Source organism: Clupea harengus, chromosome 3, assembly GCF_900700415.2.
Source record: "Clupea harengus chromosome 3, Ch_v2.0.2, whole genome shotgun sequence".
NCBI classification, from domain to species: domain Eukaryota; kingdom Metazoa; phylum Chordata; class Actinopteri; order Clupeiformes; family Clupeidae; genus Clupea; species Clupea harengus.
This window is the reverse complement of record NC_045154.1, coordinates 439,684-457,251: the sequence shown is the minus strand read 5'-3', so window position 1 is coordinate 457,251 and position 17,568 is coordinate 439,684. Positions and strand designations below refer to the sequence as shown.

The 17,568-nt window shown below is 43.5% G+C and overlaps 1 protein-coding gene across 1 annotated transcript in view; it reads left to right on the top strand.

Moving 5' to 3' along the window:
* cep290 (centrosomal protein 290) overlaps nt 1-17,568 on the top strand; it is a 63,338-nt gene that overhangs the window by 2,120 nt on the left and 43,650 nt on the right. The window contains exons 2-15 of the mRNA XM_031561725.2: nt 2,298-2,375; nt 2,539-2,608; nt 2,738-2,784; nt 4,625-4,768; nt 4,915-4,968; nt 7,799-7,945; nt 10,182-10,364; nt 13,031-13,120; nt 14,712-14,834; nt 15,477-15,600; nt 16,079-16,251; nt 16,656-16,818; nt 17,167-17,267; nt 17,359-17,425. Of these exons, the coding sequence (XP_031417585.1) occupies nt 2,298-2,375; nt 2,539-2,608; nt 2,738-2,784; nt 4,625-4,768; nt 4,915-4,968; nt 7,799-7,945; nt 10,182-10,364; nt 13,031-13,120; nt 14,712-14,834; nt 15,477-15,600; nt 16,079-16,251; nt 16,656-16,818; nt 17,167-17,267; nt 17,359-17,425 (1,564 nt within the window). The remainder of the gene's footprint in view (nt 1-2,297; nt 2,376-2,538; nt 2,609-2,737; nt 2,785-4,624; nt 4,769-4,914; nt 4,969-7,798; nt 7,946-10,181; nt 10,365-13,030; nt 13,121-14,711; nt 14,835-15,476; nt 15,601-16,078; nt 16,252-16,655; nt 16,819-17,166; nt 17,268-17,358; nt 17,426-17,568) is intronic.

Below are 17,568 nucleotides of genomic sequence, written 5' to 3'. Positions count from 1 at the left end.
CGTCTCTACTCCAAAGAAGGAATCCACCTGTCGCTGCTGGAGAAGTGTCCCCGTCTCTACTCCAAAGAAGGAATCCACCTGTCGCTGCTGGAGTTTTGTCTGAAGTGTGGACATAATGTCATACATACAGCTCACAGATAGTCTGCTCATCTCCTTCCAACAGCAGGATAACATCATGGAATATTTGAAGTGCATTATGGAGGAAGGACAGATAACTCGAAGCCTATAACTCGAGAGGTTGTCCCTCACTGTCTTGATCCTTCTTAAACAGCTTCCACAGAAACTTTGGACACTGTTCTCCTTGAGACAAAAAGTATGCCTTTACAGCAGGCCAGCAGGCCAGCAGGCATGCACTCTTGTAACCGCTGGCCATATAAGGAGTAAGGAATGATATTCTGCGTCCACAAATTAGAAGATTCTTTTAAGCTCCTCAGTGCGTTTCGCTGATGAGGAAAAATGACTGAACAGCTTATCAACTGTACATTCAATATCTATGTCCAGTCTGTCTCCAGCATATTTTGTCACAGTTATGCACTATGTGAGCCATACAGTTTGCCTTCACAACGCCTGCATTACCTGCCCTCAACTTCTGATGAACAGAATTATATTTCCCATAGTTCACACTGGCATTATGGGATGTGTAGGCAGAGATCATACTGATTTGTAGGCCATTCTCTCTTAGGAGGTTTGTTATTTGATTGTGGATTGATTCCGATGCCTCATCGCTATCCTCATAAAAAGCCAAGCACATTTGTTTGCAACTCCAGCTCTGCTGTCCGATATCTTAATGCCAATGGAAAAAGCTTGACACTGCTGTGATTTGATGCCACTGAGAAAAAATGGTGTGTGCTTGTGCTTGTCACCTGGGAGTGTGGGAGATGTCAGTTCCCTTATGCATTTCTCTACTGACACAGGGGCAAGGACGTTTGTGACGATGCACGCCGACTTTGTGTGGCCACAAGACATTTTCTTTGCGATATCTGAGTCCGGGAAAAGAGGCCAGCTTGTTACTGCAGTCAGTGGATCTATATGAATGTGCATGTTGCACTGAATAAATGTTGCTGTGGCCTCCCAATCTATTAGGTCCTTTAGGGTGTTGCTGGTTTCTTGCATCCATCACAGTAACTTGTGCATGCAGTTGAAGACCACATGGTGTCCATTTTGTGTTGTGGCAGTGGCAGTTCACTTGTCTTGGGTCTTTGTGTGTTGTTGGATTGGTATGTCAGCGACTTTCTAGTTGGTCTACTTGTTGTGACCCTTTTTGGTTTGTGGCTGGTCACCTGTGCTGTTGTGTGTAAATGCAGTAACTTTGTTTGTTTTTGTGTATTTTTTTGTTGTTTTGTTTTGTTGCCATTTTTTGTCTTGTGGGAGTGGAATCCACTTGTATGGTTACTTGTTCCTTGGCCCTTTTGTGTGAACTAAGATGTCGTTACACTCTTTTTGTGTCTGAGGTCTTGTTTGTCATAACAGCAAGCTTTGTGATTCCCCTCTGACTTAAGTTAACACCTTTTTAGTAAGAAGCAGTCCCTATTTTAGTTTTAGAGTGGCCTTGTAAGTCTCATCATTGAAGTGGGTAAGTGGCCTTCTGGTTGAGCCTGTGTTGTGGGAGAAATCAGCTTTTCTGGTACTGAGCTGACCTGGGGGGTATTCCTCGTACGTGGTTTAGTGACAAACCTCGGCCGTATTATTCGTACCTCGTTTAGCGAGTTACCGAGATAATTTTCAGGATAAGTTAACATAAGTCCGCCTTTTCGGTTCGCCGAAGCAACTTTGGCTAAATCACCATAGCAACACATCAATAAACTTGAACCTGCTCCAGTGCAGGCTAACAGCTTTAGTGAGCTGGATAAGCTTGCCACTCCCCTGGAAACAAATGGCAGCTTCCTTCCTCAGAGATCCCATTGGCGAAGGAGCGATATTAGTTCGATTAGCGTTTCATAGGGAGAGAGTTCTTCGCGATCGCCAAGATCCGTTATTCCATCATGATGAGTTCTTGTATGAGCGCTACCGATTCAGCCGACAAGGAATCATTTATTTACAAGACCTTCTTGAACCATTTATTGCAAACGCCACATGCCGCAGCCGAGCACTGACTGTCTTACAGACTCTATGCATAACCTTGCGCTTTTTTGCGAGTGGTACATTACTGTACACATACAGTAATTACAACTAACTATTCTATTCCAGGTATGAAGTAGCTTAACTGTATCTCCCGTTAGCTGAGGCCCTTTTTGTCATTTTTCATTGTCTTCTGTTCATAGATAAACAAAAACTGTTTCTTCTTTTCTTCTCCTCAGGTTGAGCAGAGGGACATACAAGAAAAAGAAGCCACATCTTTAGTCCAGCTTTTCAGAATAGCTCAGTCTCTCCTGAAGGTTATTTCTTTATCTATTCTTGATCTACTTATAGTGTCATTTGATATTCTTCTCTTTATATCTAGAGATTGTGGGGACATACTGTCTGCAGTTTGGTGATGTACGTACGTATATGATGCTTTGCCAGTACATCAGCACAGTCAGTCTTCTCTTCCTCCAACAGATCAAATGTCAAGAGCTTTCATTTGCGTATGAGATGATCGAGAAGGCTGGAGTTGATCAGGCAAGACTGGGTAGGTATCTTTTTTTTTCTTTAGCCAAATGAAAAATAAGTATGAAACATTTGAAGTATGTTAATAATAAGTATGAAACATTTGTATGTTAATAATTTTATAATAAGCATTTTGTTTGTGTCTACTCAGAGAATGCATTTCAGACCAAAGTATCCAAACTGGAGAGTGAACTGAAGGTAAGATTCATATTGCAGTAGCAAGTTTTGTAGAATAATGTCCAAATAAAATCCTGATTATATAATCTGGCTTGTGCTTTGTGCTGTCAGCACTGCTGTACAACATGCATGGTTGCCACGGGTTTGGAAAGTACTTGAAAGTGCTTGTAAAATCAAGTACTTGAAACTTGGTGTAAATGTGTTAGATTCTTGAAAGTGATTTAAATTTATGATTTAGTCGTTAATGTTAGGGTAGGTTATCATTGCTATGGAAATCATATTGTCAATCATGAAGTTTTTGATTGGAGAAAATTATTAAGCGTCGGACAGGGTCATCAATGAGAAGCTGTGAAGCAAATGAAATGTAGTGGATTGAAAACCATGTTGTGAAACAGAACAAAAAACTAAAGTGCTTACATCAGTCTATTTGAATGGCCAGCCAACTCTGTAAAAAAAACACTAAGGAATAGCTGTCTCATTACAGGCTATGAAAAACACTAGCTAGTTTCACAAGCCACATCTGAAAAGCAGCACAGTGACAATAACCTGGTGTGTAGGTCATGTATTATAAAAACATGTGCAATATAAAAAACACCCGGAAATATATGGGAGATTCACACATTCAATTTGGAGGGTGGGCTGGTAGCACAGCACTTGTGAAGCTTGTCAGCTTTGTTGGAGAATAACCAGGGTGAGGCTAAGCAATACAGCAAGCTAACATTTGGTACTTAACAACACTAAATGTATTCTGTGTGGATGCGTATCTGGGCTAGAAGAGCCTCACAGTATATGGGTGCATGCGGTCAGAATGAGTGGGCAGAGGAGAGAGAAAGTGAGCGGGAGGAGGGACAGGAAGGAGGAAGTGGTCAGTGGGACAGGAAGGAGGAAGTGGTCAGAGGGACAGGAAGGAGGAAGTGGTCAGAGGGACAGGAAGGAGGAGGTGGTCAGAGGGACAGGAAGGAGGAAGTGGTCAGAGGGACAGGAAGGAGGAAGTGGTCAGAGGGACAGGAAGGAGGAGGAAAGTGCAGGAGGAGGATGGAAAGAGACCGGATGATGAGCCCTCAACAGGCTCACGTGCGCTCCATGTGCTAGTGGAAGTTTACGTTCTGTATTAGACTAATATGTTCATAGCGCTGGGCTGTGTCCTGTATGCCCTCATGGTCCTGTCTGCACCCCATGTGTTTGTGTCTGTGTGGAAATAATAAGAGAATTGGATAGGTTGGTTATTAATGTGGGGTGGGGTCAAGTGCTGTGATGTCTGAAGAAAGTGGACTCCAAGCAGACTCTAGAAACTAGAACTACATGTCCATGGTGTCTGCAGCTGTCAGTGTGTGTGTCCCCAACCGTGTCCATGTGTGTGTGTCCCCAACCGTGTAAAACTAAAGACTTCCTCAGCCTTACCAAGACCCTGAGTTTGAGGGGTTTGTTGTTGGGACGAGTAGTGAGGCCTATTACCCTGCTGATTAGAGTGTACCCCACCCCATCAGCTCTTGCTCTCTGTCTGCTGCCTCCCTTGTCTTCACCTCTGGGGGGGGTCTAACTACGGTAAATTATGAAGCCTTATAATTCAACACTCTACCACCCCTAACTCTCAAAAACATTTGATGAGTTCATTATGACCTCGTCCTCCATATGTGCGTTTGGAGAAGCGCGGCAGCGCTAAGAGGATTACAGCGCTAATTCCACTGAGCTCCTTTTCTCACTTGCACCAAGAACTAGTTTACAACACAAACACACTTTTGGAATGTAATTTAACTATTGTTATTTGGAATATCTTTTTTGTATTTTCATCAATTCATATTTGTGTCAAGTAACATTACAGAATTGTCAAAAGTATTGACTTGTTTGTGCCTTTGCTCAGATGGTGAATCGATCCGCGGGGGGTAGAGATACACGTTTCCTGCGGGATGAGATCCGCCAGCTGGAGGGGCATTTGGAACGCAAGGAGAAGGAGCTGGTTCAGCTGGACAAGGAGATGATGAAGGAGAGGAAGACCAACGAGGAGGTAGACTCGAGGCTTTCATTTGGAGAAACTGGCAGTGGCAACACATTGATCAAACACTTCTGAAACCGTGGTACCCTTTTGATGTTAATCTGTTCTTGGCTGTTGTTGTTGTTTTTGTTTTTGTTTGGCTCGGTGAATCGACACAGCTATCGACCAGAGTGGAGGGCACCGAGGATAAGAACAGGACTCTGAGACGGGAGGTATGTACGAGATGTCTGAAACCGTCCTGCCAGGAATCATAATATTTACTCACCTTGCGTGAACTGGACTGCACTAGCATGTAAAGAAAACAAGATAATAGTAACTGTTTTGGAATCAACCGGTAAAGGACTGAAATAACTATAGAAATAGGATCTTTTATCTTTTATACATGATGGGTTGATTTCAAAGGCAGTGAAGCTTGTGTTTTTTGTAATGTTTCAATTGCCTCTTTCCTTTGCTGCAAAACTGTGTTTATTCTCTCTGTCTTAAGCCCAATTTATACTTATGTCGCCGACACTTTTGAAATGGTCGCCGACAGAAATTACGTCATGGTCGACACTTTTAACCGTCGCTTGGAAGTGTCGGCTACATGGAGAAATTTCTACTGGCGCTGATGTCGTCACAGTGGCGTAACGTAGTTACAACGGACGCCGGTGCAGGCTATTGTGACAGGCCCTTGTCAGTGGTGTAAGGTAGATATGATGGGTGCAAGCTAGCTACTAGTCATGAGGCATGAGGTGCGCACACACACCATTGGCGAATATTAACAATGTGTTGGATTTTACGGTCGAATTAGTTACATCGGCTATTGTATTGGGAAATTAGACAGGTCAACGAGAAAGCGATCAGAAACATGGATAGTGCTTTGACTCGCGGTAACGTAAACAGACGGTCAAAGTGCTAAAACATTCTTAAAACACTGATGAAAGTCATTATTTGGTACAGCAGCACACACATCAGCTTTACCCACATCTGAAAAACACATACACAATAAAACAGGCGCTCGGCGGCGACCTGACTCCGAAAGTAACAACCTGTTCAATAATGCCTCAGCAGTTTGAAGGATAGGAGTTGTGCAGGAAACGTTATTGCTATGCAATGATGATCTATGACCAGGCAAAACGTCAGTCTGAATGGGGGACTGCCCAGTGTCCCAAAAGCTCAATGCTCCGAAAAATACTACGAAATATCTTCACAAAATTAAACCCTCTGTTCCGAAATGCTTTTGTTCCAACCAGTGGTGCCGGATTCATGTTTGTGGTGGGGTGGCAAAAAGTGCGTGTGCAAGGTCCGCTCACTGGCGTGTTTGCTGCAGTCCGTGGGAGGAATTTTCATGTTTTACACATAGTCCTCAACAGGGATGCTGGAAGTGCAGGCTCCGGCATAATTTAGAAATATTTTAAGTAACACAAAACACACGCAGCATTTAATTTGCGCAGCGGAGCGGAGACGCTCACCGGGCCTTTACGCATATAACTTTTCCTAGACAATATTTGTTAACTTAGCCTACTCTGGTTTTGAATATAGGATAGGCCTACCAAAGGAAATCACCGGCAGATTGTCGCAGGACATTACGCAGATCTTGTTCAGCACTGACAAAGCATGCATGCGCAATGCACATCATAGGTCTGATTTATTCAATGCAATGCCATTTTGGATAGTGTTGTGTGTGTCCTGCTGCTGGTAACAAGAGGTACGCTAATCAGCAAATGTTGCATTTGTTTCACCAACTTTATTAGGAGACGGGCAAACACCTGTCTCTGCGTTTAAGCTGCGTCCTCCACATGAGAAAGTGGAGGCGCCTGGAGAGGAGAATTGCGCGTCTCAAACGCGATTACAATCAAGGGTTCCGCACGCTGCCGGAATACTGGGCAGCAGTTCAGTTCTTGGTCCACAACGTTGTTTGACTTAGCCTAGGTTTATAATAATAATAGGTCTATTTAGAATGATGCAAGTTTTTTGCTTTGAAAGTTGGCTATCATAAAACGTTTTTTTTTTGTATCATCGCGATGCAAATCCCATGTGTGTATAATAATATTCTGAATTAAAGTTCATGGTTGTGAAATTGGTTGTGCATTTATAGGTTTATAATTGTGTAATCAATTAATTGGGATGTGCATGTGGGCTATAGGCCTAGTGATTCACATTGCTGTGCTCACAATTTCAGAACAGCGGGCTGTGTATGTTAGATACGCATATACTTTTATTATAGATTGCTTCCTCCACAAATAATACCTACCATGATGGAGATAAGTTTGCCTGTTAAAGCGGATATATACTATTAGACACTCTTTAATCACGCTAGTGTGATTAGCTAGAAAGACAGCACGCGCAGTTGATTTTCAAAAAGTCAACAATGTAATGGCAAAAAAATGCCGTTGGAGCCACTCCATTTATGACGTAGGCGGCGACTGTTCGCCTGAAGTATAAACACAACAGCTTGAGCGACACTTTTTTTTTTTGTCGGCGACCATTTCAAAAGTGTCGGCGACATAAGTATAAACTAGGCTTTATTGTCTTTATCGACTACCCCATCTCTTTATTCATTTCTTTGGATTCTTTGGATTGGTTTTCCAAATAAAAGTCCTTCCCACTGCCGCTTTTGGTAGATCGATTATTTCTTCTTTTTAAATTCTACATTTTTTTGTATTGCTGATGACAGAAGAAGTCGCATAAAACTTGGTATTTGTTCTGTCCACAGACTCACCTTGTTGTATACAGGTATATGCAGGCATTGAAAGTGGTGACTCAAAGGTTAATACAAGTAATCTAGTAAATAAAAGGTGAAAACACATTTCTGAGTTGACATTTTTATGTGTCCTTGACATTGTTTATTTTTTTCTAGTCTTGAAAATGTGCTGTGTTACCCACCCTGTCACTGTCTTTTTATTATTTATTTATTTATTTATATTTATACGATTATCGGTCTCACAAGCCTTTGAGATCAGCCAATGTTTTTTTTTTTATGTACAGTATATTGCAACAGATTATGTAACAACAAAAAAGCTTCTGTGTGGATCATTTTCTTGTCTTTTTTTTTTTATCTAGAATGATCAGCTCCGTCAAGATGTGGAATTTTATCGCAGAGAACTGGAGCAGAGGGTGCCTGTCCAGTCCAAAGACCAGAGCCTTGAGGCCCAGAGACGCCTCACCCTATCCAACCGCCAGCTCTACCAGTGCATGGAGGACTTACAGGTGCTTACATTTAGTCATTTAGCAGACACTTTTATCCAAAGCGACTTACAAGGTATACACATATTTTACATTTTACACCGATGGCACACTGCACATCAGGAGCAATTAGGGGTTCAGGGCCTTGCTCAAGGACGCTTCGACAGGGAATCGAACTAGCAACCTTCTGATTACTAAACGACTTCTCTACCTCCTGTACCACTGTCGCCCCAGGTACTTCTGCAGAGCCTCTGGCGATGGAGACTCACTCCCTGTTCTGCTGCCGCTCTGACAATGTTCTGTATTTTATAGCACAGTACTCACTCAGATTGTACCAATGATTGCTTCGTTCCCTCATTTCCTGTTCTAAAACGGCCCTAACATCATGGTATATGGAGATGTAAATCATATCGGGGCCATATCCTAACATCATGGTATATGGAGATGTAAATCATATCGGGGCCATATCCTAACATCATGGTATATGGAGATGTAAATCATATCGGGGCCATATCCTAACATCATGGTATATGGAGATGTAAATCATATCGGGGCCATATCCTAACATCATGGTATATGGAGATGTAAATCATATCGGGGCCATATCCTAACATCATGGTATATGGAGATGTAAATCATATCGGGGCCATATCCTAACATCATGGTATATGGAGATGTGGTGGTTTACGTGGTTTACAATGACTATTACTATACTTATCTATACCTGTACTTGGCTCCATTTCACTACTGTTCCTGAGTTGCCAGTTGGCTGTCTCGCCAAAATACTAGCCAATACTTGCCAGCGTGAATGGCTGATCATCATGAGTAAATGACACCTATGAGTATGACTCTGGTGGAGTTTGAAGCTCTCTTGGGAATCCTGGAAGTGGCAGAAGGCAGGTGGGGGCGGAGTTCAGGACAAAACAAGACAGCACATAGCATAACAAACAACCACAGAAAGCACATAGCATAACAAACAACCACAGAAAGCACATAGCATAACAAACAAACACAGGAAAGCACATGGCATAACAAACAACCACAGGAAAGCACATGGCATCACAAACAAACACAGAACGCACATGGCATCACAAACAAACACAGGAAAGCACAAACAAACACAGAAAGCACATGGCATCACAAACAAACACAGAAAGCACATGGCATCACAAACAAACACAGGAAAGCACATGGCTGTCAGAGTCTCTTGGCTACCAGAGGAGATACTAACATAATGTGGCTTGTTTTAAAGAGGTTACATCATTTTTAGCTAGATTATACATAGACAAGGGAGTATTGTTCTAGCAGAGTTGTTTGAAGGCAGAGTGAGAACTGCATAAGAGTTTTCTTAGCCGTTTCTCCACAGCAAGAGATTCCAATGGAGACTCGTCTCATTTGTGGTATATTTCTACCTAGCTCCATTCTAGCAACAACCTTGGTATGAAGGGTTTCTTTCTGGCCTTGAAAACCTTTTGATCTTTCTGTATTTATTAGTGCTGTCAGTTAAACGCGTTATTAATGTTATTAACGCGAGATTAACGCAATATATATATTATTCTTTTTTTTTTTTTTAAGATTATAGTTCTTTATGGCCTCGCAATCTGTGTAGTAGGCTAACGTTACGGTTTGAGTGAATGGTGAGCGCGATACGGCGAAATGGATCATAAAAAGCTTCTGAATGGAAAGTACCGCCCTGTTTGGCAATGTTGGTTTTCAATAAAATAAAACATTTGCATAAAACAAGCCAATCCACTTTTCCATCTTGATAAGGGCATTAAAATAAGGGACATTTAGAATAGATAAAAATGTGCGATTAATCGTGATTCATTTTGAGTTAACTTTGACATAAATGCGATTAATCGCGATTCAATATTTTAATCGCTTGACAGCACTAGTATTTATGCTAAAGTCCTGTAGACCTCTTCTTTGGCCAGATGGAGCTGCCTGCTCTTTAAAGTGAACTAGTTTCTGAACTAGAGTTGGTGGAATGAACATGCTTATCTCACTGGTTCTGACTGTGATTCACACATAGTGTAACACTGTGGTATGGCAACTTGCATAAAACCAGTGCATATTGGTATATCATACATCATGTCAAGAGCTCAAATCATTTTCATTCATTGTAACAAATCTGACAGTCATATAACATTGTAATGTCATGGCCTAAAAGCTAAGGAAAACTCTGAGGGCCTACATCTGATAATTTCCAATTGCAATATTGCTTGGTTTCCTAAAAAAATGCCTTAAATCTTTTGTATAGAGAGCCGAGGATGAAACGGCTCATTTGAAGACTCAGAGTGATCAGATGCAGAAGAATCTCGAGGAGTCTGTGAAGGAGATGGAGAAGATGACGGATGAATACAACAAGATGAAGATCATAGTTCAGCAGTCAGATTCCATGATGGACCAGCTGCGGAGGGACAGAGACCATGCCAAGACTCAGGTAAAACCAGATTCAGAGACCATGCCAAGAAAAGTAAAGTGTGTGTATTTTAGGAAGTTGTAGGAGAAGATGACAGCAGTGTTGGGGATAATTATCGACAACCTTGACACGGAATCTAATGAAAAGTAGCCCAGTAAAATATTGCTGATATATAACATGCTGTTTATAATATTGCTGATATATAACATGCTGTTTTCCCATACGAAGGGCGTTGCTCGGCACAGTTTCACTCAGCTTTGCCCTTTGCACAGCCTGGATTTCCATTTCCAAACATCAGGGTCTACTCGCTTGAGGGTGTCTCTTTAAGTAAGGGGTACATCAGGGTCTACTCGCTTGACGGTGTGTCTTTAAGTAAGGGGTACATCAGGGTGTGTGTGTGTGTGTGTGTGTGTAAGGGGTACATCAGGGTGTGTGTGTGTGTAAGGGGTACATCAGGGTGTGTGTGTGTGTGTGTAAGGGGTACATCAGGGTCTACTCGCTTGAGGGTGTCTCTTTAAGTAAGGGGTACATCAGGGTCTACTCTCTTGAGGGTGTCTCTTTAAGTAAGGGGTACATCAGGGTCTACTCTCTTGAGGGTGTGTCTTTAAGTAAGGGGTACATCAGGGTCTACTCTCTTGAGGGTGTGTCTTTAAGTAAGGGGTACATCAGGGTCTACTCGCTTGAGGGTGTCTCTTTAAGTAAGGGGTACATCAGGGTCTACTCTCTTGAGGGTGTGTCTTTAAGTAAGGGGTACATCAGGGTCTACTCGCTTGAGGGTGTGTCTTTAAGTAAGAGATAAAGGTCACGAGGTGTCCCGACATAAACAGATATTTGACGAAGTGGAGGCAAACAACTCTATGACTCAAAGCATAGCATTAGTTTCTTCTGTTTCTACCCCCGCCCTGTGCCCTGTGCCCTGTGCCCTGTGCCCTGTGCCCTGTGCCCTGTGCCCTGTGCCCTGTGCCCTGTGCCCTGTGCCCTGTGCCCTGTGCCCTGTGCTCTGTGCCCTGTGCTCCTCCCTGTGCCCTGTGCCCTGTGCTCTGTGCCCTGTGCTCCTCCCTGTGCCCTGTGCCCTGTGCCCTGTGCCCTGTGCCCTGTGCCCTGTGCCCTGTGCTCCTCCCTGTGCCCTGTGCTCTGTGCCCTGTGCCCTGTGCTCTGTGCCCTGTGCTCCTCCCTGTGCCCTGTGCCCTGTACCCTGTGCCCTGTGCCCTGTGCCCTGTGCCCTGTGCCCTGTGCCCTGTGCCCTGTGCTCCTCCCTGTGCCCTGTGCTCCTCCCTGTGCCCTGTGCCCTGTGCTCCTCCCTGTGCCCTGTGCCCTGTGCCCTGTGCCCTGTGCTCTGTGCCCTGTGCCCTGTGCCCTGTGCCCTGTGCCCTGTGCTCCTCCCTGTGCCCTGTGCTCCTCCCTGTGCCCTGTGCCCTGTGCCCTGTGCCCTGTGCCCTGTGCCCTGTGCCCTGTGCCCTGTGCTCTGTGCCCTGTGCTCCTCCCTGTGCCCTGTGCCCTGTGCTCTGTGCCCTGTGCTCCTCCCTGTGCCCTGTGCCCTGTGCCCTGTGCCCTGTGCCCTGTGCCCTGTGCCCTGTGCCCTGTGCTCCTCCCTGTGCCCTGTGCTCTGTGCCCTGTGCCCTGTGCTCTGTGCCCTGTGCTCCTCCCTGTGCCCTGTGCCCTGTACCCTGTGCCCTGTGCCCTGTGCCCTGTGCCCTGTGCCCTGTGCCCTGTGCCCTGTGCTCCTCCCTGTGCCCTGTGCTCCTCCCTGTGCCCTGTGCCCTGTGCTCCTCCCTGTGCCCTGTGCCCTGTGCCCTGTGCCCTGTGCTCTGTGCCCTGTGCCCTGTGCCCTGTGCCCTGTGCTCCTCCCTGTGCCCTGTGCTCCTCCCTGTGCCCTGTGCCCTGTGCTCCTCCCTGTGCCCTGTGCCCTGTGCCCTGTGCCCTGTGCTCTGTGCCCTGTGCCCTGTGCCCTGTGCCCTGTGCTCCTCCCTGTGCCCTGTGCTCCTCCCTGTGCCCTGTGCCCTGTGCCCTGTGCCCTGTGCTCTGTGCCCTGTGCCCTGTGCCCTGTGCCCTGTGCCCTGTGCCCTGTGCCCTGTGCTCCTCCCTGTGCCCTGTGCCCTGTGCCCTGTGCCCTGTGCCCTGTGCTCTGTGCCCTGTGCCCTGTGCCCTGTGCCCTGTGCCCTGTGCCCTGTGCCCTGTGCCCTGTGCCCTGTGCCCTGTGCCCTGTGCCCTGTGCCCTGTGCCTGATCTTCAGGCATGTCTGTATGTGAACCCGCTGTCACAGAGATGTATGCAGGTGACATTAGGGACGCATTCCAACATTAGCAAAGCGCAGGCTACCAAAGATAGACTGGATGGGCACTATTTGAGTCCTGAAAGTCACCTTTGCTTCTGTAAATCTTATATATTTGCATGAGTTTCATTACTCACTTACAATAATAAATACATGGACCATGCAATGCCTTCACGGATCACCAGGGGGCTGCAGACTATTGGTTGAAAACCCAGTTAAAAATACCACATTTAAGATGAAAACTATACTTATTACTATTGGATTTGTGGATGCTGTTATTCTACCCCAAACTGTGTTTTAAAAGCGTAGAAATGTACTGTAGTATGCTCGTACTGACTTTACCAAAACATGACGGTAAGTACATTTTTTGATTTAAATGATTTATCTGAATTATTTCTTTTCAAACTTTTCGTAGGTGAGAGAACTGATGGACCAAATCCAGAGGAGGGCTGAAGAGGACGATCCAGTCATGGCTGCAGTCAGCGCTAAAGTGGAGGAGTGGAAGGTGCCTGTCCCATCAGATAGATTGATTCATCTTTTAGTTTAATTCCGTTTTATTCCGTTTCGGCTCATTTTGTTCACCCTGAGGTAGATTGATGGCTTAAAATGAGTGAATAATATGTGCCACAAGTGACCCAAACCTTCTAAGGTTGTTGTTTGCCAGCCATCAACAGAACATAAGACTAAAAAAACATTATTTGCAGGCGATTGGGAAGATGAGCGAATTAATTTGACAGGCTGTAGCGGAGGTGTGTGTGTCAACCGTTGAATAGGGGGGCGTGGCCGGAGCGGAGTTCAGCACAGACGTGACATTTTCTCAGTGGTTTTGTTTTCTAATTAATGCTTGTTCATCGTTGCAATCGTTGTTGTGTTTATAAGAAAGAAATACAGCCTTGCAGGACAAAATACAGGGGAATTTGGGCGATTTTGATGCACAAAATGATGTTTCCGTCTGAAAGTTGCAGTTCTGTTTCAAAGGGTACATTCTGCGAATTCCGTCCGTTTTCCGTTATCGCGGACATTTTCCCCCCTGCGTACCCCCTGAACCACTTCGGCACTTTGGGAACCGAGGTCATAGATTGATCAGTCAGTGCTAAAGTGGACGATTGGAAGGTGCCTGTTCCATCACATAGATTGATCATTGATCAGTCAGCGCTAAAGTGCACGAGTGGAAGGTGCCTGTTCCATCACATAGATTGATCATTGATCAGTTAGCGCTAAAGTGGACGAGTGGTTAGCTCAGGTTAAGGATTAGATCCATAGAAACACAGATCCTTGTGTCTTACACAGAGCAGTAAAACAAAACCTTTAAACTTTTTCATGTTCTCATAACCATTTAAGCTGCTAATAAGTAAACAACAAGTAGCAATACATTTAATCCTTTGGTGTAAAGATATCTCAGGTGACACTATGAATTTTCAATTTTGTCTTAAATCTCAACTAAAAGTTTTGCAAACAAATCAATCTTCCATTCACTTCAGAATAAATTCATAATTCTGTGTATGAGCTCTGTTTGTACTGAATGACTCCTCCAGCTAGCGCAGAGTTGACACGCTCAGGGCAGACTCATATTGTAACTAGCATGCTACTCATGACTAATGCAATACATCTGTGGAGGTAAAATACCTGGAGCACAATACCTAGTTTAACACTTGTTTAAAACTGTTATTAAAGAGAAAGTTCAACGTGATTTTTTTAAAGATAGTAGATGTAAGGAAGGAAACTATTTTCAACAATTTAGAACCACTTAAATCAATTTCATTCACCCACTAATCACTGTATGCCAGGCTGTAGAACAGGTCATCTTTTTTCAAGTGTTGTTGTATGATTACAGAGAGCTCATACACAGAATTATGAATTTATTCTGAAGTGAATGGAATTTTGTTGAGACGGTGTGTAAGAGTCTTTTTAGAACGTGTCCATGTAACATGCCACCCATGGTGTAATGAATCTCATACATAAAGAAAATGTATTTAGGGGGACACACTTACAGTCAGACATACATAGCACAAAGCAATACAATGCTGGTCTGTGTTTCAGTTTTTCATCAGCAGTTAATTCAGTTTTTCTTCTGCATGTATTGTCTACATCCTCAGAGAGTGTTATCTGAGAAGGACGACGAGGTCCTGGAATACCAACGGATGAATCGGGAACTGCGAGACAAACTGAGGGCATCACAAATGGACACCGATAAGAACAACCTATTAGCTCTCCAGCAGGTCTGTTTGAGTTCACTCTTTATAGGTAGCTAGCTTTAGCTTCTTTTTCTTCATGTTGATGGTTCCCAGTCCCAGGGGTAGAAACCCCTGTTGTTTCTGCTAGCCCACCAGGCTATTGACTATGTAGCGCTGCAGGGGAGGGTGGAGATGGTAATATATGCTTTTGCAACGGTTACAGCTGTTATAATGTCTTCAAATGGCTGAAATACATACAGTTAACAAGTGTCAGTGTCTGAGCAGTGTCTGGCTGTTGTTGTTAGTGTTTGCAAGGAAAATCTGTTGACTGTGAGCTTGTTTGCTTGCTAGTTTTAAACAAAAAAAAAACAACAAAATAATTTCTCTTGAAACTGGAGTAGATTTAATCTAGACATCTCATGATGCCCTTTCTCTGTTCATTTTTTCACATTAGTTTGTCTCTTTTTTTCTGTCTCTGATTTCCATACTTTGCTGCTTCAGCTTATCTATGAGCTATGTGCTGTGAGTATTTCATAGTTAGTTAATCTATTTGTTAATCTACATTTTGTTAAATGTCTTTCATTTGTTAGTTGAGAGTTGTAGTTTTTGTATTACTCCTTTATTTTGATTCACATGTTTGTCTTGTCTTGAGGAAGTCCAATCCTAATAATAATGTGGTTCAACTAGGCTGTTCAAGAAAGGGACCACCAAATCAAGATGCTGAGTGATCAAGTGGAGCAATACACAAATGAAATGGAGAAAAACACAGAACTGATTGAAGAACTGAAGAAACCCTTAAGGAAAGAGAGAGGTACTTTGCCCCAGTTGTATGTCACTCAGGTCAAAGAAGTTCTGGTGTAACACGCATAAACATCAGATCAGAATGTCCCTGTTAACATTCCTAAACACCATACCATATTATAATAGTTATTATAGTTTAGGGGCGGCAGTGGTACAGGAGGTAAAGAAGTCGTTTAGTAATCTGAAGGTTGCTAGTTCGATTCCCTGTCGAAGCGTCCTTGAGCAAGACACTGAACCCCTAATTGCTCCTGATGTGCAGTGTGCCATCAGTGTAAATGTAAAATGTGTATACATCGTAAGTCGCACATATGTACGTCGCTTTGGATAAAAGCGTCTGCTAAATGACTAAATGTAAATGTAAATGGTGTAACACGCATAAACATGATCAGAATTTCCCTGTTGACGTTCCTAAACACCATACCATATTATAATAGTTATTGTCCACTCATGCATTCTGATATTCACAAGATGCAAAACAATCCCACCAGGTCCTCTCACTGCTGTGCAGCTGCGCAGGATGGAGGGACTCCAGACGAAGGTCACCGCAGCGGAGAGGAAGGCCTTGGAGGCTGAGCACCAAGCAGAATTAGCCGAGAAAGATGCCCGACTCAAGGACAAGGAGCTCAGCGACACCCTCACTCGCATAAGAGTCTATGAGTCTGTAAGTTAAAGAAAGAAAGTCATGAAGAAGATCTCCAGTGTCATACTATGACAACTGTTCTTATTAAGAGTCTATGAGTCTGTAAGTTCGAGAAAGTCATGAACAGTGGTACAGTGGTAGAAAAGTCGTTTAGTAATCAGAAGGTTGCTAGTTCGATTCCCTGTCGAAGCGTCCTTGAGCAAGACACTGAACCCCTAATTGCTCCTGATGTGCAGTGTGCCATCAGTGTAAAATGTAAAATGTGTATACATCGTAAGTCGCACATATGTAAGTCGCTTTGGATAAAAGCGTCTGCTAAATGACTAAATGTAAATGTAAAGAAGATCTCCACTGTCATACTATGACAAACTTCAAGAGAAGTTCTTATTTTTTGAGTTGTTGTCGCTGTCATGCTTGATTTTCAGGGCACAGATGGCTTGGGAGCTGCCATAGCTGAGATCAAAGAGTGCAAAAACCAGACGGCGATACGAGACGCTGAGGCCAGAGCCATGACCAGAGAAATCAACACGTTAGAGATGAGGATGAACGACCTGCTGGACCAGAACGAGGCCTTGAGAGAGAGACTGGGTCAGTTCAAAGCATTTTGGCCTGGTCTTTCTGTTCACTCTGGATTTCATTTAAGGAGCAGTACAATATATTTGTGACTCTATATAGATATGGTTTAGCTTAGTGCGTAACTTGCAATTACAGCAGTTACAATTCTGCACTTCTTTTTTCCTTTTTATTTCATTTTGTTATATTTCTTATGTAAAGTAGTATTTATTTATTGTTACACCAGGTTCTATTGCTCGTAGCTCGACTATTCTCTCCCTTGTACGTCGCTTTGGACAAAAGCGTCTGCTAAATGACTAAATGTAAATGTTCCAGTATATTGCATTCAAAGAATTACAGTAATGTCCTTTTTATTTGAAAAAGGTCTCAACCAAGAGGAAGAAGTGGACTTGACTGAATTTCGAAGGTCTAAGGCTTTAAAGCAAAGGCAGTATAAAGCAGAAAATCAAGTATTGATGAAAGAGGTAATGTTAGTTTTGTTCATTTGTTGTTTTTGTTGTTCTGTCTAATAGCGTTTATTGTTTTAGGTGTTTTATTCTCCGTCTCCTTTCACAGATAGAGAGACTCGAGGAGGACAGACTTGATCTCAAGATGCAGTTAAGGGCCATGGTGAAGGAAAAAGGTAAGTCGTCACGATGTTAAGTCTTGTGTTTGAGGTTAGCGTATTATTTAGGTGTTTCTATGCTAGATATTCTAGATATTTCCTTTTCTAATGAACCAAACCGATGCATGATGCATCCAATCGTGTAATGAACTAATCTCACT